The following is a 25,540-nucleotide window of genomic DNA, read 5'->3' as shown; positions in this document are numbered from 1 at the left end:
ATGTGTTTCAATGCCTAGTAAATGGTCAAATTTATGTTTAACTGAAAGGAATATACTTTTTACTGCATTAACTCAATTTTATATTGTCTGGATATTTGATGTAAGTATTTGTTACTGATGTTTTATTAATTTAGAAAAGATTCTTAAGTTTAAAACACTATGTAAAATAATTAGAAAAAATTAAGGAAATATTTTAAGTATTCCATATTAAATTATTTTTCTTTTAAAGTGTTCTATAAAAATTTAAATGTGGGGTTCCCTGGTGGCGCAGTGGTTGAGAGTCCGCCTGCCGATGCAGGGGACACGGATTCGTGCCCCGGTCCGGGAAGATCCCACATGCCGCGGAGCGGCTGGGCCCGTGAGCCATGGTCACTGAGCCTGCACGTCCGGAGCCTGTGCTCCGCAACAGGAGAGGCCACAACAGTGAGAGGCCCGCGTACAGCAAAAAAAAAAAAAAAAAAAAAAAATTAAAATTAAAATGTGGTAAAGTTGCGGTACTCCTTAATCATTTATTTCAAAATGATACAAGAAATATAATTGGACCAAACAAAGATAAATGTTAATCGTCTAGAAATAAGTAGCAAAACAATCATTTAAAACTTTAAATAATTTAAAATATATATTTAAAAATCTAACATTATGAAATTTTAGTGGTTATTTAAGATTAAATATAAGCAAGAATTTATGGCTAATGGCTTATCCAGTCAATCAAAAACAAAAAGGTGGTATATATATAAAGGAATTCAAGAGAAAAATGTTAAAATAATTTTAACTAATACCCTTTAAGATGTATCTATTCAGTTACAAATATATTTCTTGACTGACTCGTTTGAGGAGCAGTCTAAAAGATTTTATTTTCAAATAGTGATTTATAGAAATAAGTTGAAGAGGAAAAAAATGGCATAAATGAAATAACATATCAAGAAAGATAGTAGACTAATAGAAATTCTTATGTCTATATATATCAATATTAATATATTAACTCACATACAGATGCATAAAATTATAGAAATGTAAAAGTAGAGCTAATGGTCTTTTAAAATAAAAACTACAATGTCTCATAATAAATTTACATTTGCAACTGTGATTACAAATTACAATTCCAGTTCATTTTTATGGACAAAATAACATAGTTCAGAGAATGAAATGGCCACATCTTTACATATAACTATAAGAAATTATAAAGGTTTACATAAAAATTCTCAATTAAGATGTATTATTTTAATAAAAGACAGTAGCACTGTATATGGTAACAATACTTCAGCGATTTGCTAATGTATCTTCATTAAATGTTATAAAGGGAATAAGTAAACTCATTTAACAATGCAGACAAAATAGAATGACATGCTGCAAATCAATATCATATCACAACATACTTTTATGACCAGAAGACTTCTCTATGCAGATGGAGACACTTACTTCCTTTACAAGATAGATTTTTTTTCTCTTTGAGATATAACTTGGCTTCTAGCATTCAACTTCCCCATATTCAGCATTTACCTTTTAATACAGTCTTCCTTTGCATTTCCAGTCATACGTTAAAAAGTCACATTTTACTTCGGTATTTGTACCATAAAGAGTTGCAATAGAAATCAGAAGATGGCAACAAGAAGGAGGTAAAACTGCTTCTCCTGTCTCTCCCTATAAGACCTCACTATTTTATTTCGACTAGAGACAAATTCATTTTGATCCACTGCCAATAAAAGAAGTTGCCACAGTTAGGAAAAAAAAAAAAAAAAGGTGATGTCCAGTATCCATTTTGAGCATATGAAAACTAGACACAGACAAGTCATTTATATTTTATCTCCTTAGCAATTATATAATTGGCTTGCATGTTCACTGAGCTATTCTAAAATAATCTTAAATGAACTTGAAGGGTGTTTCAGGGATAAGATAATGAAGTTTGGAATGACAAATGGATTTTAAGATGTTTAGTTAGAAAACTGGTCACTGAGTTTTAACATTTTAGTTTTTTTGGTGAAAAGACTAGTAGTTTCCACTGATGCGAAAATTCCCTTTGCTCTGGTAAAAAAGCACCCTTTTTAGTTGTTAGGGAAGTAACTAAACACTGTTCTATGGAAAATATGTAATAGGATTTTGGGGGTTGATAAGGGCCTGGAGCTTAGATACTATCAATGGGTAAATATAAGCAGCCTGTCTCCCTGGAGAGACTCCCTGGGAAATCTCTTGTGAGACTGAAATGCTATTGCCCCCTCATAGAAATTAAAAATTATTAAAATATATTTTATTGACTAAAGGAGTAAAGCCTGTGTGAGAGAAAATGGAAGAAAGAGAAATAGCCAGTCCTCTCTTCTGCCCTTTCCCAAGGTCCCTTGACTCTGTCTGAGATGGAAAAGATGGGAGTCTAGTTGCCTAGTTCAAGCATAAGACAGGACTATTCATACTACATCACTTGTAAATTGCATCCCTTTCCCCGGGGGAAAATCTTCTACCCTTAGGCCAGGGAAAAGGCAAGAAAGGTGGAGAGGGTGGCAATTAGCTTTATTTCTGTCTCATTGAGTCCACACACCAAATGAATCAGAATTAAGTTCTATGTTGTTCTAAGTGCTGCTCTTAAAGAGCACTTAATTCAGAGGAGTACTGGGTGGACTAAACTACTCTATAAATAACTAAAGCACACTCAGAAGTTCCAAAAAGCTCCTATTTCCCGGGAAGGAGGGAAGACAGACTTAACAAATTAATTTCAAGAAAGGCTCAGTGAAGAAGGACTTTATCAAATAACTATTTTGATTTTGCCTGCTAGGATGTCATAACCTAGAATTCCATCAGTGAGTATATTACAGTTCAGTTCAAGCAACAATTTTTCAGCATATGAGACCAAAATGACATCTAACAAACGAGTCTTATTAAAAATAACTACTATGGGAGGCTTTTGCACATGCCGCCAATTAGACAAAAATTATTAATCATGTTCTTCTTGTCAAATTTGTCAAAATAGACTACTTTTTTTAATTAAAATCAACTTTGATTTGATTATTTTCCCTCAATATACTAACTTGTTTTTAAAAGTTCAAAAAATATGAAATTACTGAGCAAGATATAGGTTAAAAGAAAAAAGGCATAAGAAAAATAAACAAACATAATCCCTTATTTTGTGTATTTTGAATACATTTGGGAATGAGTATTTATAATGACTCAAATGCTCTGAAAAGATATCTCTTGAAAATCAAATAGAATAACCATAGAGCGAGCAATATATGCAGCAGTTGCAAAGTGGGTAATTCATCTCCTAGAGAAAAGGCTTCAACTCATATCATGCTGAGCCTGCCAAGCAGAGGACTATTTGGAATTGTATTTTTAGGGCACACTGTTTCATTAAGAAGTAGGTTGGAAGCCGCTTAGTCCTTTAAATATTCCAAATTAAACATTTCCATAACACTTTCAAATAAAAAAATGAATCCAATTGCAGCAATTTTACCATTTCGAACAATAGACAGGCTATTGAATTCCTGTTAGAATCTTCTGAAGGAAGAATTTGAGCTATTTCACAATCTAATTTGCATAAAAATGTACCAATCACATCGATGTTTATAAAGAGCATCAAATGATGTCAAAACGCAATACAGTTTCGCGATGGCTTCTCTTTCTTGAATAAAACACATTTGATTCCCAATTATTATTTATAACATGCAGCTTCCTTCTGTGAAGATGGCATTCAAACCAATTAAGAGCATCTCTTTCAGCCATACAGGCTGGGGCTCTTCAAACAACAAAATGAGTCCACTGAGGAAAAGACTTATAAACAAATCTGGTATAGGAAGAATGTTTTAAAGGACGAAAACGAAGTCATTAAGCACTTTATGTGTTGCTACGATGATGAAATGCAAGTATAAGTCTTAAGAGTGAACTCTGCGGTCCTGCTTCAAAACCGTATTTGCATACATTGGAATATTGATGGAATGCTTTGATGATCCCAAGTATTTGTCTCTGTTTTCCCCAACTTTCATTTCCCATCTTGTGAGCTGTTACCAATATTTATCTAATGGCACAGCAGGATTTATTTTTTCTTTTGTTCGTTTATTTTTGTTTTTGAAAGTTTAAGAAGTTATTTCTTCTTACACTTTAACTTTTGTGGCGACAGTAAAATCTCATATTTACATTAGAACTTTACGAAGGACATATGAAATGTGTTTACACTATTATTTAAAACATTTTTAACCCTAAAATCATCAGCCTTTGCTTTTGTTTTTTGTTTGCTTTTAATCATACTACTGGGACTTTATATGAGTGATTTTATCTCTGTTCACTCACTCCTCTCAAGATTGGGAAAAGAAAATACTTAACGTCCCTGTTAAAATCTTCCTACACTTTAAAATTCTATGGGTGCTTACCTGTCCTGGTCTGGCATTTTCACATACAAAAGTGTCATAGAACACAGCAAATTGTGGGGCATTGTCATTAACATCCAAAATTCTCACAAAAACAGCCACCCGAGTCATCTCTTTGGGATTGTCTAGAAAAAGGAAAGGAAAAAATCTGTTTAGGAAGACACATTTGTACACCAGATTTAATTTATATAAGCCTCTTGTGGATATTAAGTGCTCACATACAAATAAGCATCACCTTCATTCTACTAACGTAATGAGCAAATGCGATAAAGAAAATTACTGCAGAGCCTAATTAGGTAGTCATGAATTCAGTTATTAATGGGCCCAAGAGTACTATTAATATTTTGAAAAATCTTTTTAAAAGCACAATCCAGTATAATTGAGTTCATATTATATTTGTGTCCTTATTCTCCAAATACACAATATAAGAACAAATATTTATTAAATCTTTATTATATTTCATTATATTTCTTAATTTATACCATTTTTTTTGGATGAAGAGTGGTTTTAAATAAATTAGTAACTTGCCCGAGGTCATCTACGTGGTAGTTGTTATATTACAACCTACCCTTCTGACTACTTCTATCACTAAAATGTATTCCAACAGCTACTCTCATCCCTCCTTTTGGAAATTTTAATATATAGCTACTAACTTTACAAACTGGATGGAAATTTACAATGAAATACAAGATTTTAAATGTTTCATTAATACAATTGTTACTGGTACCATTTCAACAATCCAGGTTCAATTTTGTATAACAAAATTAGTTCAATAGTAACATGTAGTGTAATAATAATGATTTTTTTTTGGCTAAAATCAAGGGCATCAAAGTTTTCACATAAAATATGCATTTAAAAATATGTTTTGATTTGTAAATGGAATTTTAAAATATATCTTAGCCTTGGGTAACAACCGCATATTAGTCATAATTGCATTATCTCCACCAAGAATTTTTCTAGGCACTTGCACTGATATCTGAGGTGTTTGGAGATCTTAAATTCAGGTTTATATTCATCAGCCTTTGTGATGTCAAAACCTCAGTCTCTGGATATAGTTTAACTTCTTTGTGAACTTCGGTAAAGTCAAGGTCAAGATCAATATAAAAGGAGAAAGGAGATAATTCACTAAAAATAAAGCAAAAAAAAAAATAGCAGATAAGCTGAGGGACAGTAGCCATCGTACTAAATGGCCTCTACCAACTTTGGTTATGAATAATATGATTTACCCTTGTGAAATTTATATGATTTTCTTATTTTATCTAAATAATTTTCAGATACAAGTGTTAAAAAATATTGTCAGGTACAAACAGGGAGTATATCACTACTCAAGAGAATTTATTTCTCCTCCCTTCTCTCCATGTAATTGTAATGTTACTAAAATAATTAAATCAGCATTTTAAAAAAATAACATGTAAGAACTGATTACTTGGCAGGGGCGTTTACAAGACTGAGTAGTATGAAGCAAGGCAGGCACTTCCACCTGAAGTGTATTTACCTTACTGTACTCTTTTCAAGGGAAACTTTAAAGTGCATCTCCTCTTTAACACTCTTGTTTAGTCTTCCTTCAGTCTTCTTAACCCATATGTGTTCAGTTCTCAGGCTCTGATTTCATATTTGCTAAGCTATTGCTGCATATTATTCACTTCTTAGTATGTCAGGTGGTTAGAGTTTAGATCCTGGAGTCAAACAGAATTGACCTGATTCCCAGGTCTACCACTTATTCATTGTGTGACTTTGGCCAGTTTACACTCTGTCTCTAATGCCTCAGTTTACTCAAAATGAATCAAAATAGAACTTCTGATCTTATACAGTTATTTGAATAATTAGGTGAGCTAATGCATGGAAACTTCTTATTGAAGTATCAGTTTGTTGGTATACACACAAAACAAATACATGTTGACTATTGTTATTAGGATCCTTTATTATCATTGTCATATCTTCCTTTTTTGAAATTTATCTATTATTTATTTTTGTCTGCATTGGGTCTTTGTTGCTGCGTGCAGGTTTTCTCTAGTTGCAGCGAGCAGGGGCTACTCTTCGTTGTGGTGTGTGGGTTTCTCATTGCGGTGGTTTGTCTTCGTTGTGTAGCACGGGCTCTAGGTGTGCAGGCTTCAGTAGTTGTGGCACGTGGGCTCAGTAGTTGTGGTTCACAGGCTCTAGAGCGCAGGCTCAGTAGTTGTGGCGCATGAGCTTAGTTGCTCCGAGGCATGTGGGATCTTCCTGGACCAGGGCTCAAACCTGTGTCCCCTGCATTGACAGGGAGATTCTTAACCACTGCGCCAACAGGGACGTACCACTGTCATATCTTATTTCCTTACATTACTTAAAATCTTAAGCTATCTTTCTCCACACAAAGCATGTACACAATAAAAATGTGTTAACTAGCTTTCCTGCAATTCATGTGGGTCTCAAGAGGAGTACATTTGGGAAAAAGTGAGGAGAGGAGAAAAAAATGAGAAAAATGTTATTCTGCTATTTTCCTACCTCCCTCACTCCTAAACAACTTGCTAAAACCCAGAGGCATAGTCTTCACCTCCAAATGAATCCTCAACTGCCCCGAGTTACTTGATGCTATGGGGAAGAGTGGGAAGGCATGATTCTTCTGTATTTTCTAGAATGTGCTCTTTAACCTTTTATAGTTAATGGACATAATCTAAATGTTTTCCTTCAATACAAAGTCTTGACATAAAAATAACTCTTGGGCTTCCCTGGTGGCGCAGTGGTTGAGAGTCCGCCTGCCGATGCAGGGGACGCGGGTTCGTGCCCCGGTCCGGGAAGGTCCCACATGCCGCGGAGCGGCTGGGCCTGTGAGCCATGGCCGCTGAGCCTGCGCGTCCGGAGCCTGTGCTCCGCAATGGGAGAGGCCACAACAGTGAGAGGCCCGCATACCGCAAAAAAAACCAAAAAAAAAACTCTTTTGTTGGTAGCAATTCAGTTTCTACCTGTGCCACAGAAGCCAAGAAAGACAAAAGTTTCACATCTAAAAAACTGCATTGTCAGTCCCTTCCCTAGCACAATATGGAGATTCTCCAGCCTCTTTACACATAACTCAAGGCTCTTCAAATCAAAAGCTAAATCCACCGGGATAAACACGTTTTGTAAAGCATCAGGCCTGGAGTCACCTATTCAAAAAACAGTGCTTACACTAATCTTTTTACTGGCAGATGCGGCTGCTTAGGTAGAAATAAGAATATAAAGCCTTCCAAGTAAGCATCCTACTGAATAGGAGCTGGCATATATTTACCACCTGAGACTCTTGGTCATCCAGCAAACTCTACTGTAGTGAGAATGTGTGAGCAGCAAAGGATCTTAAAATGTATGTCCTAAGGTAAAACCACGCCACGTATTCACAGGCTTTTCCATACCTCCAGGAAGAAGAAAGTATAAATCGTTATCTAGAAATCCCAGGCTTTAGAAAGAGATATCTTTTCTACCTACTTAAGGCAAGGATTTCTACTAATGAGGAAGCAGGTATAGAAAATGGAGTCCTTCAGTCATAAACTTTGCTCTACTGTTGTCAGAATATATTGCAATGCTTATAATTTAATCTTCAGATGTGGTTATAGGAACTCATTGGTTTCTACATCAAAGTGTTTTACAATCCCTGATTATGACCTTAATTTTAGATTTTATATTCTCCACATGGGATTTTAAAATACTTTTTAAAGAAGAAAAAGAGAAGTTATTCCATGGTATAGTGCATTAAATGATTACCTGGAGTAATACTTTCCATACGATGGGATACACTGATATGAATGTAGAATTAAACTGTTAGAGGCAGAGCCTGGAAACATTGGTAAGAAGTACATTTCCAGGCCATTCTGCACTACTCTGGGCTTGGTGTATGGCATGCTTACCACAAACCCAGTGTTTAAAATCTAGTGAAAACTATTCCTTACATGCTGTTTCCCTCTCCCCCTCATTCCATTCGATAATCGGAACAGTATGATGGGCCCCTGACTGTTTGTGGCTTTGCAGGTAGGCATTTCCAGCAGTTACTCCATAGATTGATTTTATTTACGGGCAGAAAGTAGGTTTAATTCTTAAAAAGAAGAACATAATTGACTTAGCTTTTTACAGAATTGTCATTACTTCAACTAGCTTTAGAAGTTAAATTTCTCAAAGGATCTGAAATGGAAAATGCAATTCCGAGGTCATTAGGCTTGAATAAGGACCTTGAATAGAGCCTAGAGCACAAACAATCATGATTCTGGAGTAATCAGACTGGATCCTGTCGGGCACATCTAAACACTGTGATATGGATACAGATAGAGAAATAAAACTTTCCTTGAGAAAAACTAAACAATTCTTCAGTTCACCCTGAGAGACACAGCTATTTATATCTCATTATGGAAAAACTGGATTGTTTGGATGGTGGGGTTAATCTATATTTCAGAGGCAGATTTAAGAAAAAATTAAATCTAGTACTTTCTCTTGAGGCATTAAGTTCATTGCTGATGGTCAGTCTAGCCCGGTTCCATCCTTCTGAGACTCTTCGTAATTCAGCCCCAATGCCCTGCTTTCCAAATCTTGGAATGATTACTTCGAATAACTTGACCTTGATATATGTTTGTGGATTCAGCTTAGTTTTTCAGATCTGAAATGTATAGGCTTAGTTTTTTTTTGTTTTTTTTACCGTGATTCAGTCCCTAATTTATGCTTCTTTTTAAAACAAAGAGTTGCTCTATTCCATGCACATATCATAATGCGGGAATCAGAAACCATGAACAGGTTTGTGTGTGTGGGCAGGGCTGGCTCATGGCCATGTCTAACTGAGCAGGGCCTCACACTCAGAAGGGCCCCACACACCCTTATTTAATGCTCTGCTGTGGCCATCTTTTTTTTTTTTTAAACATCTTTATTGGAATATAATTGTTTTACAATGGTGTGATAGTTTCTGCTTTATAACAAAGTGAATCAGCTATACGTATACATATATCCTCATATCTCCTCCCTCTTGCGTCTCCCTCCCACCCTCCCTATCCCACCCCTCTAGGTGGTCACAAAGCACCGAGCTGATCTCCCTGTGCTATGCGGCTGCTTCCCACTAGCTAGCTATTTTACATTTGGTAGTGTGTATATGTCCATGCTACTCTCTCACTTCATCTCAGCTTACCCTTTCCCCTCCCCGTGTCCTCAAGTCCATTCTCTACGTCGGCGTCTTTATTCCTGTCCTGCCCCTAGGTTCTTCAGAACCTTTTTTTTTTTTTTTTTAGATTCCATATATATGTGTTAGCATACGGTATTTGTTTTTCTCTTTCTGACTTACTTCTCTCTGTATGACAGACTGTAGGTCCATCCACCTCACTACAAATAGTGCAATTTTGTTTCATTTTATGGCTGAGCAATATTCCATTGTATATATGTGCCATATCTTCTTTATCCATTCATCTGTCGATGGACACCTAGGTTGCTTCTATGTCCTGGCTATTGTAAATAGAGCTGCAGTGAACATTGTGGTACATGTCTCTTTTTGAATTATGGTTTTCTCAGGGTATATGCCCAGTAGTGGGATTGCTGGGTCGTATGGTAGTTCTATTTTTAGTTTTTTAAGGAACCTCCATACTGTTCTCCATAGTGGCTGTATCACTTTACATTCCCACCAACAGTGCAAGAGGATTCCCTTTTCTCCACACCCTTTCCAGCATTTATTGTTTGTAGGTTTTATGATGATGGCCATTTTTACAGCTGTGAGGTGATACCTCATTATAGTTTTGATTTGCATTTCTTTAATGATTAGTGATGTTGCGCATCCTTTCATGTGTTTGTTGGCAATCTGTATATCTTCCTTGGAGAAATGTCTATTTAGGTCTTCTGCCCATTTTTGGATTGGGTTTGTTGTTTTTTTGATATTGAGCTGCATGAGCTGCTTATAAATTTTAGAGATTAATCCTTTGTCAGTTGCTTCATTTGCAAATAATTTTCTCCCATTCTGAAGGTTGCCTGTTCGTCTTGTTTACGTTCTCCTTTGCTGTGCAAAAGCTTTTAGTTTCATTAGGTCCCATTTGTTTATTTTTGTTTTTATTTCCATTTCTCTAGGAGGTGGGTCAAAAGGATCTTGCTGTGATTTATGTCATAGAGTGTTTGGCCTATGTTTTCCTCTAAGAGTTTTATAATGTTGCCATCTTAAATTTCTTAATCATGTTTTAACATGAGGCCTGATACTTTCATTTTATAATAGGCTCTAAAAATTATGTAACCAGTCCTGTGTATGGACAAGAACTTTTGCAATTAGAGACAGATATGATTTTGAATGCTGGCTTTGTCTGTTACTAGCTGGATGAAATTTTGTAAATTTGGTATAGAATTAAGTCATTCTAGAAACAGAATGACTAGTTTAAAATCCCAGTTTTACTACTTCTGGCATTGTGACTTTGGACAAGTTACTAATATCCCTGGAGTCTTATTTCCTTCTCTGTTAACTAAGGTCAAGAAAAATATTAGGAGGAAAGAATTAATTTAAAATTCTTAGAATAATACCTTCACCGAGTGTTTAATGTTAGCTCTTATTACTAATACCTTTGTTTCTTCACCTGTAAAAAGGAAGTAATAATATCTATCTCTGTGTTTATTGTTAAATAATGGACTCCCAGCATTTTAGCATAGATTTTAATTCATGGCATCCAAGCAACAATTTTAATACATTTCCCTTTCTCCCAAAGAGAATATCTTTAGTTTCCAATTCTAGATCATTTTTATGAGTTAATATTAAATGTAGATTTGTGGATGCCTACAGCTATTTCTCAGTATATATAGAAACTATTGAAAAAAATTATAGGTGTAGAGAAGCCTTTTAAAACCTTAGATTGAAATTACAACTCATGTGTGCAATGAGAAGAAATTATTCTTAATACAAAATAAAACCTAAAATTATGCTAAATATGATATACATAAAACTCATCTTACTGATTTCAGCAGCGATAACAGTAAGATTGTGCCACTGAGATAGTTCACGGTCAAGTGGCTTTGATGTATAAAGGGATCCATTTCCAGAATGTATGTTAAAAATCCTGTCGAGGTCAGTGTGGCGATCCAAGGAAAATCTGAACATCGAGGGCAGAGAAAAACACATGGCAGCATTACTGATGGTTTGCAGGAGAAAATGGTGAAATGTAAAGACACATATATAGTGATATATAATAATTTCAGGAAAGTACATAGTACTGATCCAGGATGCAGACTGTCTCATGGATTTATCACAAACACACACACACACAAACTGACCCTCTCCCACCCTCCCAAAACCTCTTCCCAAGACCTGAATTGACCTTTGTTCTGCATTCAAATGCTGGTCTTCTGAATGTTTGTTTAATTAAATCATTGTCTATTGCATATTCAAGTAACCTTGAGGTATTTTTCCACAAAACTTGGAATTACAATTTTACATTACCAACGGACATTACCTAGTGATTGAGAACTCTGTTGAAGAATTATTACAAGGATCAAATGCAAAATATCATTCCCACTAGTAAAATCTTTTAGTAAGAATACTGGAGACAGCATTAGTTCCCTCAGAGTAGTAGATCATCAATTTATGATGGTGTTCAGCAGCTTCGAAGTATGATACCCAGGTAGCTTTGGTTTCTTACCCACATGTATCATTATAAAATGTATACATTTTAACTAGAAATGTTTTAAAAATAGAAAAGTTTGGGATAGGAGTTCTTATATGTTTGTATCAAATTAAATCTTAGTATATATATTACAAAACCAACTATTCTGCAAATTGATTAAAGGCATTGTGTCGGGTGTCATTCCAAAGCCCAACTACAGGTTTATCAATCAGGATGATGTAGTTGGGATAAGTTCCATTATTTGGGGGGTTGTCAGCCAAGGTTTAAAAGAGCTGTACATTGGTGGTTCCTGCCACTTCACAAGCCTAGCTGTTTACAAACGTTTCATAATTCTTGAGTTAGCAAGCATAATCCCTCAAGTTATCTTTAATGTTCCCTATTTAAAAACTTAAAAAACAAATCAAAATAAACATGACAAAACTAGGAGTAATATCTAGTTATGGCATATATTTTCCTAAGCCACAACTGTCATTTATTTGAAGGAACAAGATATGAAATATTATTTTTAAATAGTATTTTGTAAGTAATAACACAAAATAATTTTGAAAGTGCCGTAAAACTTTTTTCTTTTAGTGTTCCAAACTTGTATAATATTTCCAAAAATCAATTGAAATTTATGATCTTTTTGTGGGGTTTTTAATAAATTACACTAGAAGAATAACTTAACATTTTGATACAGTTAATATGATTTTATTTTTGAGGATTGCTTATTTTAGATTTTTATTTTAAATCAGTTCTAAGTAGAATCGACCAGTAATTTGCAAATTTCCTTAATAAACCCCATCCCTCTCTATTAACACAATATAGATTTAGTTTTGTATTCAAACTACATGCTTTAGCCATTCACAAATAAAGCAAAACATTGTATCTCTATATCTGGAATAATTCACAAATTACATCCCAAGTTGACATAATTATTTTACTACTGAAAGAGTCAACGTAAATTTTACCTCCTCCTTGGACTGTTCCATGATTACCTGAAGGAGAAGCTATTTGTCCCCTTCCATCCTAAAGCACCTTGTACCATCATCTCTGCCATTTACCACATTGTATTAGGAATTCATCTCATCTCACATCTCAAACAGGAAATCAAGCATGAAAACAGCAAGCATCATACTTGGAATCTAGTAGATACTCAATGAATCTTATTTCTCATACTGAATCTTCTTTCCTAACAGACTGAGAATTCCCTGAGAAACAAATTAGTAACTGACATGGTGACCTACAAATATTTGTTGAATGACTTCTTTGGCATTTTGGCAAATGATAAGTATCCTTATTTCTACAGAAATATGACAGGAAGTTGCATTATGTAAATCAATATAGAGCATCATTGTCTTTTCCAAATCCATTTTATGTGTGTTTTGTCTTTTTTCTTGTAGTTCAGTTTAAAAGCTAGTGACAAAATTTAAAGGATTATGTGAAATTATCTTGAAGATACAGAGAGATCCTGGTTCTTTTTCAAACCTGATATAATTATAGTTGACACTTGAACAACATGGGTTTGAATTTCCTGGGTCTACTTATATGCAGATATTTTCAGAAAATATAAACTAGAGTCTGTGTTTATTGAATAAATAAATGTGAGGTTGAATCCTTGGACATGGAACCGCGGATGCAGAGGGCCAACTATAAAGTTACACTCAGATTTTTGACTGTGGGGAGGGGGCGAGGGGAGATTTGCACCCCTAATCCCTGAGTTGTTCAAGGGGCAACCGTTTATTTTTCAATTCTCTATCGGTAAATTATGTTTATTACCTAACATTTTCATTTAAAAAAATCAGTTCCAAAAGACATATTTTAGGTAAATACCTTTGATTATTGCATTAACATCTACAATACATGACACGGACAGTTTATAACATGACCAGTATTATCCGATTATCCATCTGTAAATACATTGCTTTAGTAAAACTACTTTACCTCTTTGATTATATATATACATCTTTTTAATCTGCATGGCCTATCAAGATTAACATCCAAAAATATTCATTTTCTTTTTCTACATCAAGTTAGTATAAATTCAAATATACAACAACGATCTTAGCTAGACTCTGTCATTAATAAGCAATGAAGTCATTAATTCTGTTGCTTAGTACACATAAATGGATTCTTTTCTCCTGGTCCTGACATTTGCATCCTGATGAAAAATTTAACTTAAGAAAGAATCCACAGACATATTTTAACATGTAATAACCATTAGTCTATGAGAATATTTAGAATCTATCTCACTGTGTGGACAAATATATTGCCTCTTAATAATGCCACGATTTAAACTGAACTTTTTTTAAATATTATTTTATTTTATTTTAAGAAGGCCATTTTAAAACCAGGAACACAGAACACAGGCTATTAAAATCAGTTAGGAGCTCTGCCAAGGGAATGCTTGGTAGTATGCAATGGGGAAGAATAAGAGTGTATGTTCAATAAATGTCTACCGAAGGAATGACAAGAAAAAAAAAAAGCTTTAAAGGAAAAAAATCCAAAGAATGCAGCAATTTCAATGAAGATAAATGGATGGGAGAGGCATTTATGGGAAAATCATGCTGACAGATGGGAGCTGTACTTGACTACCATATGCAGGTTTTGTCTGCCAATATGTAACCTGTCATGTATGTGACATGTATGTGACTATAAGAAAATATTTAGGTAAAATTATATAAATCAAATAATAATTTTAATATATATGCATATAAATATAATATGAAGTCACTTGGTGATACGGCAGAACCTACAGAATTTTAAACTTTGAGCTAGAGTCACATGGTGCATAAAAGTAGAGGTTCTGACATTCCACTGCTGCATAGTTAGGAGTCAGAGAAGTGTGTACTTGGAAATTGTACAACCACTTGAACTCCTACTAGACTGGCCCACATTGTAAAAAGGATAAGCAAAATCAGTCTGCTGAGGATAAGGAAACAAGTGAAATCCAAAATAATTGATGGACTAACAGTTTAAAGTGAGCAGTAATTTTGATCCTGAATATTGTATATAGATATTTGTACTTTTTTAAAATGAGAGAACAAATGTCAGTGAAAACTTTGTCTTTCTCATTTGTATGTTTTTGTCACATCTTATATGTTTTTAGGTGCCATAAGAAAACAAAGCAAAACAAAAATTTGAAATGACTCTGATCTTTCTGGAATGTTCTAAACTTTTTGATATAGCCAAAAGAACACCAAAAAAACTTCCCCCTTTGCTGGTAGGATATAGAAGTTTGTAAAATCATAACTACATTGTAACATTGTTATGATTATATAATTTTTAATTATCAAAACTCCTCTCAACCTCATATTATTTAAGAACCCAAAAGCACAGAGAAATTGATTTTGTTACATTGCAGATGCACAGCTGAAATAGTCCCCTTTATCTGTACCAGGCGTCAGAACAACAAATATCTTAAAGAGCCAGGCAGATGATACAAGCCAAGTTTCAGTAACTGGCATGATTAAAATGGAATCAAACTATGAAATGTGTGCATACCCTGCCACAGAACACAGACAATTTATTTTAAATACTTGTGCTCACCCAACATATGCACAGCTCTATCCTTTTTTTTTTTTTTTTTTTTTTTTGCTGTATGCGGGCCTCTCACTGTTGTGGCCTTTCCCATTGCGGAGGACAGGTTCCAGATGCACAGGCTCAGTGGCCATGGCTCACGGGGCTAGCCACTCCGCGGCATGTGGGATCTTCCCGGACCGGGGCACGAACCCATGTCCCCTCGTGTCCCCTGCATCGACAGGCGGACTCTCAACCACTGCGCCACCAGGGAAGCCCAGCACAGCTCTATCTTTTAATGCATTAAACGCTTTAAATAGAATCTCATGCTCTCTACATTTACTTCAATTCCCTTTCTTTTCATCCTAAGCATAAGCATAATTACCTAATGGGGCTAGAAGTAGAATCTGGGTCCCTTGCCATCACAGTACCAATGATTGTACCCACTTCAATATCTTCATGAACCTCAAACAGATAGGAGGATCTGCTGAAAACAGGTGGTTCGTCCACATCTTCAATAGAGATTTTCACAATTGCCGTATCTTTAAATGGTCCTAGGTAATAAAAACGTGGATCCACATGGGTATTTTCTGCTTCAACCTTCAGAGTGTAAAGCCTTCGGCTCTCATAGTCAAGTGGCTGTATTAAAAATAATTAAGTAAATAAATCATCAAATTAGATTGAGGGAAATTGAATTATATGTTCCTTCCAAGTTACAGTATGATTTTTAAAGCCTAGTTGTCAAGTTGTTTATAAACTGTAAATAATTAAAATTAATAAAAATATATAATCTTTACACATCAGGTAGAATTCAATTTTTACTTCTTATATACTTAAAATGTAGTACTTCAGAACAAGGAAAATGAGATTTTAAATCTTAGAAAAATTGAAAAGGATATTAAGACCTGTCTCATATAGTGGAAACTCATTACAAAACATGGCCTGGTGGATTGTGTGTGTGTTGTGTGTACGTATGTGTGCTGAGCTGTTGGCTACTGCTAAGCTTTTCTAAGTAAAAAATTCAGCAATCTTTTAAAATATATGTTGTGATACATCCATTCCATTCAACAGGCTCATGGCACTACATAAACTTGATGAAATTTTGAAGACTAATACAAAACTTTTCAGCAGTTATATGAAACATTGAAAATAAGAAAAACCTTGGGTAAAGAGAAAAATTTTGATAGCTAATTGGGAATTAGGTTACATTATGAAACAAAAAGGAACTTAAATATTCAGTAGGTCACTCCTTTGCTTGTCATTGTCTGTTTAAAAGTGGTTGTGTACCTTGAACTTCGCAATAGACTCTGAGGAGAGTTCCGTGATTAAGTGACGGTTACTTCATGCAAATAGAGTGTTCAGGACATTTCATTAGGACATACATTTTACTGGGCCTTATTTTTTCTTATAAGGATGGTACTGAATGTACAATAAAAAACTAGTTACCTTTAAATCATATCACTGAGCATATGTTAGCAGAAAAGTTTAATTTATGTAGCAGAAGGGAAAATGTGAACAATGAAATTATTTTCCAATCCATGCTGTCTCTTTTTATTAGCAACTCTAATTATTGCTTCATACATCTGGATAGATGGCATGTTACCTTTTATGCCTCCAACTGTGATGATATATTACTATTATTAGTTATTAACTATTTTTTAAGGAAACGATGTTAATAAGGGGATTTTATTAACGTGGCTCAGAAATACAATCACATGTATATTAACTTGCCTTTTAAATTTTGTAAAATGTCAGGTTTCATGTTTTAATTAACAAAAACATTTGGTCAAAACATTCAAGGAGATCTTTGGCTTTATGTCTCTCATACTTATGCTTTTTTTTTTTTTTTTTTTGCGGTACTCGGGTCTCTCACTCTTGTGGCCTCTCCCGTTGCGGAGCACAGGCTCCGGACGCGCGCAGGCTCAGCGGCCATGGCTCACGGGCCCAGCCGCTCCGCGGCATGTGGGATCTTCCCAGACCGGGGCACGAACCCGTGTCCGCTGCATTGGCAGGCGGACTCTCAACCACTGTGCCACCACGGAAGCCCTACTTATGCATTTACATTGGAACATGGTAGAGATATTTCTTAATGGACAGAGCATGAGTGGATAATACATATCGAAATCCCTACTTCCTAAACAGTCAGATGATTATTTCTATTGATGTTCTGCACCTTTTTCACAGTGATGATGCCTTCCTGTGTGTCCTTCTCAGTTCTGATGTCAAACATATCAATCCCATCACCATCAATAATTCGGTATTCTACTTCAGCATTTTTCCCAGTATCAGCATCAGTTGCTTTTACACTTCCAATGGATGTGCCAACTGGGGAGGATTCAAGAACTCGAAGATGGATGGTGTCTGTAAAGATTACAGAAAAGAAGAGAGAGAGAAAGAGATTTCTCCATAGAGTATTCTAAGGTAAAATGTGTATGAGAGAATATTATAAACCTTAAACTCTACATTAGATGTTGACTAATAAGTTGAATACACACAACATGGATAATATAAAGTCTAGGAACAGAAAAAGTGGAAATCTGGGGGATTTGGTCTGTGCCTATTATAAATAGTGAGACCAAATCTCTAATTGTATCAAGAGTTCTGTTTTTAAAAATGAGCATGTTGTCTGTTTTTGCATTTGCACAAGTAACTAGATATCAGCTTTGAGTGCACATATGTACCTGTGTGTGTTTATACAATCACAACAAATCACAGAATATACTGTGAATATTTATATGTTGCAGTGAACATATTTGAAAATTGTTTTTCTTTTGTTGTTTTTAGTTATTTACTACTCAGTTTATTTCAGCTGCAGGGCAGAACATTACAAAATTCCATGAAATCAGCCATAGTGGGGAAGAATCCCACTTCTATTTGTGACAGGAGACACAAAGGATACTCTGTGGGAGAAATACAAAGATGCCCTTCACAGTGTCAGTGTAAAAACACTAAATTCTGACCAATTCCCTTACATTTCAGAGCAAAACAAGAATTTATCTAAGCCCCTGGTACACCTACTCGTGCTTCAGCATGAACAACCTCTCCTGCTAATGAGATTTATATTTTAGTACCTGATCATAAACTACATGCTACTGACAGATTAATCGACCTGAGGGACACTTCTGGTTAGAGCACCTTCTTGCTCATAAACCTTAAGTAATTCTCTTTAATATACATAAAAAAGTCCAGACCTCTTAGCTAGTCATGCTCTTGCCTGACTATATCTTTCCTAATGTGTCTTTCTGTTAGCCACTTCCAGGAAAGATCTGCACCAAACTGGACTTTTCAAAGCCTTCTTGTCAAAAATTAATTTCCTATATCTCTATAGTTCACATACTATTTCCCTCACATAAAATTCTTCCCCCCTCCACGAACCTCAAATAACCATGACCCAATTTATCAAATCTGAGAAAGTGGGTCTATTATGTGCTGAGTGTTTAGGGGGCTATGGCCCTCAAAATTCCTATGTTGAATCCCTAACCCCCATTCACTACCTCAAAATATGACTGTACTAGAAGATAACGTCTTTAGAGAGGTAATTAAGGTTAAATGAGAACATTAGGGTGAGCCCTAATCTAACATGACTAGTGTCCTAATTTGGACACAGACAGGCACAGAGGAAAGCCCATGTGAAGACAGGGAGAAGATGGCCATCTACATGCCAATGAGAGGCCTCAGAAGAAACCACCTTGATCTTGGGCTTCCAGCTTCCAGAACTGTGAGAAAAGAAATGTCTATTGTTTAAACCATACAGTATGTGGTACTTTGTTATGGCAACCCTAACAAACTAATACAGGCATCTATATCTGCTCAGTTTGAAAAGTCCTCTTCTAGGAGACATCATTAAGACTCAGTTTCTACCACATTCTGGTTAGTCACTTAATGCGTACTTTTTAATTCTTTTTGTACATTTTTTCTCTCCATTAATCTCTGGTAACACATTGTTGAATGCAGCTCTCAATTCGTTCCTTAGCTACTGTCTTGTTGGCTCTCTTTGCCTTTGCTATTTCTTCTGCTAGAAACAGCTGTTCCTAGATATTCAGATGGCTCATTCACTTTCTTCCTGCAGATGATTGCTCAACTCTGACCCCTCAACTCTGACCCCTCACCAATAACCTTACTGAAAACAACTTTATTGAGAAGACCACTCCCAATAACTTTTCATATCCCTTGTCACTGTTAGGCATTATATTATTTACTTGTTTATTTGTATGTACCATGAGGATGTTGTATTGATACATGACAGGGAGGACTTTGTATTTTTTCACCTTTATATTCCCATTGTATTTCTTTGAATGTAGCAGCCTCTACATACTTATTCTTTTTTTTTTTTTTTTTTTTTTTTTTGCGGTACGCTGGCCTCTCACTGCTGTGGCCTCTCCTGTTGCGGAGCACAGGCTCCGGACGTGCAGGCTCAGCGGCCATGGCTCACTGGCCCAGCCGTTCCGCGGCATGTGGGATCTTCCCGGACCGGGGCACGAACCCTTTTCCCCGTGCATCGGCAGGTGGACTCGCAACCAGTGCACCACCAGGGAAGCCCCATACTTATTCTTATATTGGATAACTGAGAAGCTTCCGAACTAGTCTACCAGGTGCTATTCTTAGCCAAATCCACTCAAATCTCAGCTACTCTCAGTACACACTGCATCCTGCATCCATATTATCCCTTCGAAAACAATAATTAAATCAATAATTATTCAGAACTTCAAAACCATTTGATAGCTCTCTTTGTACTTAAAACATACAGAGGCTGGCCCTCCACAGATTGGCTCCTTTTTATTGTCATTCCCTCCCTTAATTAATAGTCTCCATAACACTCCTTTAGGTTTAGGTCTCCTTTAGGTTTTTAAAATATGCTTTTCTTCTTCAATTTAATACACTTTTCTCCCTCATGAAAGATTTTCTACACAATGCGTTGCCTGGCAACCTCTAGCTCTTTCTTTTGATATACATTTATTTTCACTATGCTTCTACCTCAGAACATCATCAACTCTAGCCTACTTACTTCAACAACTTTCTTTTAAATATTAAATGTTAGAGAAGTAGCATCTCAATGAATTGATTTATTACACTGGAGCCGAAGTAGCCTTTCTAAAAGACAGAAATGATTTAACTTCTCTACTGAAAGCACTTTTTATTGATGTTAGAATAAATTCTTAATTTCTTCATTTGGTTTATAATGTCTTATAAAATCCGGGTTTTAAAAAAAAATCTTTAGTACCATGCTTATCTATTCTCAAACCTAAAGTATATGTGGAATACAGCCAAAAATAAGTTTTTTCAATAAATGATCAGTCAACCAGACTAGAAACATTATAAATACATGGAATACTTAACAAAATAAATGCAAATAATATGGACGTTTCAACTGACATTTATATATATAAAACCTGTATGCACCATCTAGAGAATATAGATTCTTTTCAAGCAGGCATGAAACATTGAACCCAATTTGATCAAGTATTAAGTTATTAGACAAATTTGAATACATTTTAATAAATCAGTATCTACTAAATTCTCTGACCAGGATACAATTAAGATAGAGGTTAAAACAAAAAAGATAATCCCCCAAATACTCATATTCTTGAAAATTTAGAAGAATTAAGAAAAACTTCAATGCAACTGATGGTTCAAATAAAATACAAATTGGGAGACAAAAAAATTGGAAAAAAAATTAAAAGGAACTCAAATATGTGGTGAAGAGAAAATGATTCTACTTAAAGAAAGTAACTTACAGCTTTATGTGCAAAGTCTTCTGGAGAAAAGAAAAATGAGGACTGTTTTCCAACTCATTATGTGAGATCAGTACTGTATGCCCTTGATACCAAAACCAGACAAGAAAAGTCCAGTGGTTATATAGTGTGGGTTAAAACTCAAGCTGTACCATACCTGACTGTATAATATTTAGCAAGTTCATTTTAAATTTTTAATTCATAATCTCCTATATAGTATAAAGTTTATATGTGAGAAACACTATTCTAATCACTTTACTATTAACAAAATCCAGACTTTGTTTTAATTTCACCAGCTATTCCATTAAAGTCTTTTCAGAGATCCTACTTTGTATTTAGTTGTCATGCCTATTTATTTTCCTCCAATCTGTGAGAGTTCTTCAGTATTTCCGTGCTTCCTATGACCTTGACACCTTTAAAGAATACTGGTCAGTTATTTTATAAATAATCTTTAAAATTAGGTCTGTCTCATATTTTCTCATGATTAGATCGAGGTCATGCATTTCTTTTTTTTTGTCAAGGATATCATAAGAGTGATCTGTTTTCAGTGTAGCATTGGATGCAAATATGTCTTATGACTGTTGATATTAACCTTGATCTCTTGGTTAAGAAGGTGTTTCTGCCAGTCTTTTTCATTTGTTAAGTAAATATTTTTTCTTTATAATTAGTATATATTTTGGGAAATATACTTCAAGATTATGCAAATATCCTATTTTTCCTCAAAAGTCTGCTCATTAGTTTTATAATCAATCAATGATCTTCCTTGCAATAATTAATGGTACAATTATTCTAATGCACCATTAATGGTGATCTTCTATTTTCTTTCTAATGGTGCTTCTAATGGTGATCTTCTATTTTCTTCATTATTTCCACATATATTAATTGGAATTCTTCTGTAAGGAAAAGCTGCCCTTTCTCCCTTACTTATTTATTTATATCAGTAAGGACATTTATTTTATTCTATGTGTTATAATCTAATAATATGGCTATTTATTATTTTGTGCAAGTTCTTACAGGCTTGGTCATTGGGTGATCTTCTAGGTTGGTTCTGGTGTCTTTTCAACATGCCTCCATTATTTATTTACTTTTTGGGGGGGGGGGAAGTACTTCCTTAATTCCCAGCATCACAAAATGTTGTGGGTTCATCTTATATTTTCCCTGCCCAAGCCCTGAAATCAACCATGTCTCCAAGTTGAGCCCTGACTTCTTTTAGTGAAGAAAGAACCATGATTTTTTTAATATAGTGTAGTATTCAAAATTTTAGTAAATGGAGCAACTCTTCTTTCATAACATGCAAATATGTCAAAAAAGGCAAAAGGAAGCTATTTGTATTTGAAATGTAAGTCTAATTATGTTTTTGATATAAAAATTTAAATAACAGTAAGTTATTGCCTGTTAACATATTAATTGATCTTTGTTTTAGAAATAAAATATCTGTAAACTTCAAAGCAATTTAGAGTGTTATGATTTAAAATATTAGTATTTAAGGCTTTTCAGCATAAGAGAAAACCCTGTAGTACAATAGAATAAAAATATTTAAATAGAAACACTGTAATATTAGAACTGAATACACAAATCTTTATTTATAAATTCATACTTGTAAAGTAGTTGCACATTTTTGTTTTAATCACAGTCACTGAAAAAGGCCTAGAATTCCATTCCACTAGAAAAAAACAAAACCCTAATGGCCAAACACTGGTCACTAATACAGTGTTTTTCTATAATATAAACAAATTCTTCTTGGAGATTTACTGTCTGAGGAATAGAAAGGAAAGTGAAATTAGAATTCCTTGAGATAGAAGTTAAATGAGGTATCAGACATTATTGGGATCATAGAAAAGTACAAAGAACCCAATCAACTTGCTTCTACTGTACAGCATTTTGAAAATTTGATCCTTGATAAGAAAATAATTATTTAGTTGATTAAAACACATAAAATCAGATTAGGTTTCTGGAAATATAACTTAATTCAGTTGAACTTTTTAGCTGAAAAACAATATTATCTCTGTGGATCACAGAGATAGAGATACACATTTGAAGGTATTAAAAAAGTATAAGCTCCAAATTGAATGGAAAATGAGAACCTAGAGAAGTAAGTAGAAAACTGAAGCTCACTTTTGGTCTGAAGATATTTGCCATTTTCAAAAATTGATCCTTATTTTTATGGCCTCTTGAAGCAAGAAGAATACATATCAAACTCCAAGCTATCTGCAGGGTAGTTACACAACAGCAAATAGTCTCCACAATAAGTGTTTTGCATTCAGTGGAAGGGTGATCTAGACACAAGCCATGTTTTATGACATTTTGCATTCATTGTGTGGATTTGGATGATCTGGAAGAACTCTATTTTTACAGATATAAGCAACTTTAACCACTAGGGGAGAAAGATGACACTGTGGCCTCCACAACACAAGGGGTGAAGGCTCACAAGGCAGGCTACAATTATTTGGCCAAAAAGTTCGTTCATGTTTTTCCCTAAGATCTTACAGAAAAACCCGAACGAAATTTTTGGCCAAGCCAATACTTCATGGAGAATCTATGTGGACAAGAAAACCACTGAGATTATGATACTGGGAGGACCCTTCCTCACTACCTCTCCTCATACCTTTCTCCCTCAAGTGCCTTTTCCAAAAGTGAGAGACATTAATAGCCCTGGAAAGATGTATTACATAGCTCAATGAAAATACAGTTGTAAATACTTGGCTCATAAAGACACAAAGGAAGAAAAATGATGGAGTCAGGTGCTATAAGATACAGAACAACATGCCAAATGCCTGTTGGAGTATACACACACATATACATACATACAGATGTATGCATATAAGCTAGTAGAAAATTTAGTCAAGGATGTAAATGGAAAAGGGTTTACAGTAGAATAAACAAGAAAGACAAATAAACATAGAGAAATATACTGGATCTTAAGCAATGCAAATTAAATTAAGGACATGATGTGATATCATTTTACACCTACTAAACTAACAAAAATAAAGACTGACAAAACCAACTGTAAAAAGTATGTGGTCTAAGAGGAACTATTATGCAGAGCTGATTGGTGTTAAATTTGACACAATGATTTTGGGAAATTTTCATTTCCTGGGTTACTATGACAAAGTACAAAAATCTAGGTGGCTTTAAAGAGTAGAAATTTATTGTCTTACAGTTTTGAAGGCTAGAAGTCTGAAATCTATGTATCTGGCAGGGCCATTCTCTCCTTGACAGCTCTAGAGAAGATCCTTCTTTCCGTTCTATAGGTTCTAGTGTTTGCCAGCAATCCTTGGTATTCCTTGACTTGTAGATGCATCATTCTAGTTATATGGCCATTTTTTTCCCTGTATGTTCACATTATACTCCCTTAGTGTGTGTCTCTCTGTGTATCCAAATTGCCCCCTTTTTTTAAGGATATCAGTCATATTGGAAAAGGGTCCCAACCCTAATGATCTCCTTTTAACTTGATCACCTCTAAAGACCCTATTTCCACATAAGGTCACATTCTGAAATACTGTGGGTTAGGACTTAAAAGCATATTTTGTGGGGACTCAATTCAACCCATAACAGGATTATATGTTATTAAATATTAGCATAAATAAAATCCAGCAATGTGCATGAGGAAAATAGCTGCAGAAATGCCATTGTTTGTAAAGTTATGTAAAGTTAAACATGGAATTATTGTTTGTAAAGTTAAAAAAAAAAAAAAAGAGGAAGGGAACCAAATGTCAAACAGCACGAGAATAGGTAAATAAATTGTTACATTATCACACATCCCAACATAATCCAAAATTGAAAACCATGAGCTATAGTTACATCAGAAAAAATGTGGATGAATCTTAGTTGTATCATATTAAGTGGAAAAAGACAAATTTCAGAAAATTATATATGGTGTGATACTATTTTTATAAACCATAAACAAGAACTCAACAATATTTTGTTTAGAAAAACATAAATACTATGTATATATATTTATATATGTGAATAATCTCTCTTGAACATGTACATATATGAGCACAAAATTCAAGGATCATGCATGTGAATGCAAAATATTTTTAAAGTCCTTGTAATGTGTTAAAGTGGTACAACTTATATTTTCTTGTTGTTATTGCATACTTCATGAAAACGTAAAACAAACAAGCAAACCGATATACCTCATAAATAATTGTCAAATTAAGCATTACTTAAAAGTGTTTTTAGTGTTCCTGGTACTTGATGGAAGTAAACATCTTCTGTTTAAAATTCAACTTCAGGAAGAACCCTCTAAGTAGGGCACCTGCCACCTGCGGTGGGAGACCCTGAAGCCCAAGGAGACAGGAGGAAACACCAAGTGAACTGGTAAGACGTGGGGGACTGAGGGGGGAGGAGAAGTGGAGGTCAGACAGGATTGATGCCCCTGAGA

General features: G+C 34.8%; 1 protein-coding gene across 2 annotated transcripts in view; it reads right to left on the bottom strand.

Moving 5' to 3' along the window:
- The window catches only part of LOC132423657 (cadherin-10), a 189,045-nt gene that overhangs the window by 8,114 nt on the left and 155,391 nt on the right, over positions 1-25,540 (bottom strand). For both annotated transcript variants that reach the window (XM_060009642.1, XM_060009643.1), the window contains exons 6-9: positions 17,595-17,782; positions 15,807-16,060; positions 11,256-11,392; positions 4,353-4,474 (exon numbers count right to left, since the gene is read on the bottom strand). In XM_060009642.1, the coding sequence (XP_059865625.1) occupies positions 4,353-4,474; positions 11,256-11,392; positions 15,807-16,060; positions 17,595-17,782 (701 nt within the window). The remainder of the gene's footprint in view (positions 1-4,352; positions 4,475-11,255; positions 11,393-15,806; positions 16,061-17,594; positions 17,783-25,540) is intronic.

The sequence above is a fragment of the Delphinus delphis genome, chromosome 3 (genome assembly GCF_949987515.2).
Source record: "Delphinus delphis chromosome 3, mDelDel1.2, whole genome shotgun sequence".
NCBI classification, from domain to species: Eukaryota; Metazoa; Chordata; class Mammalia; order Artiodactyla; family Delphinidae; genus Delphinus; species Delphinus delphis.
Note: the sequence above shows the minus strand (reverse complement) of the source record. Positions and strands in the feature narration are given on the sequence as shown.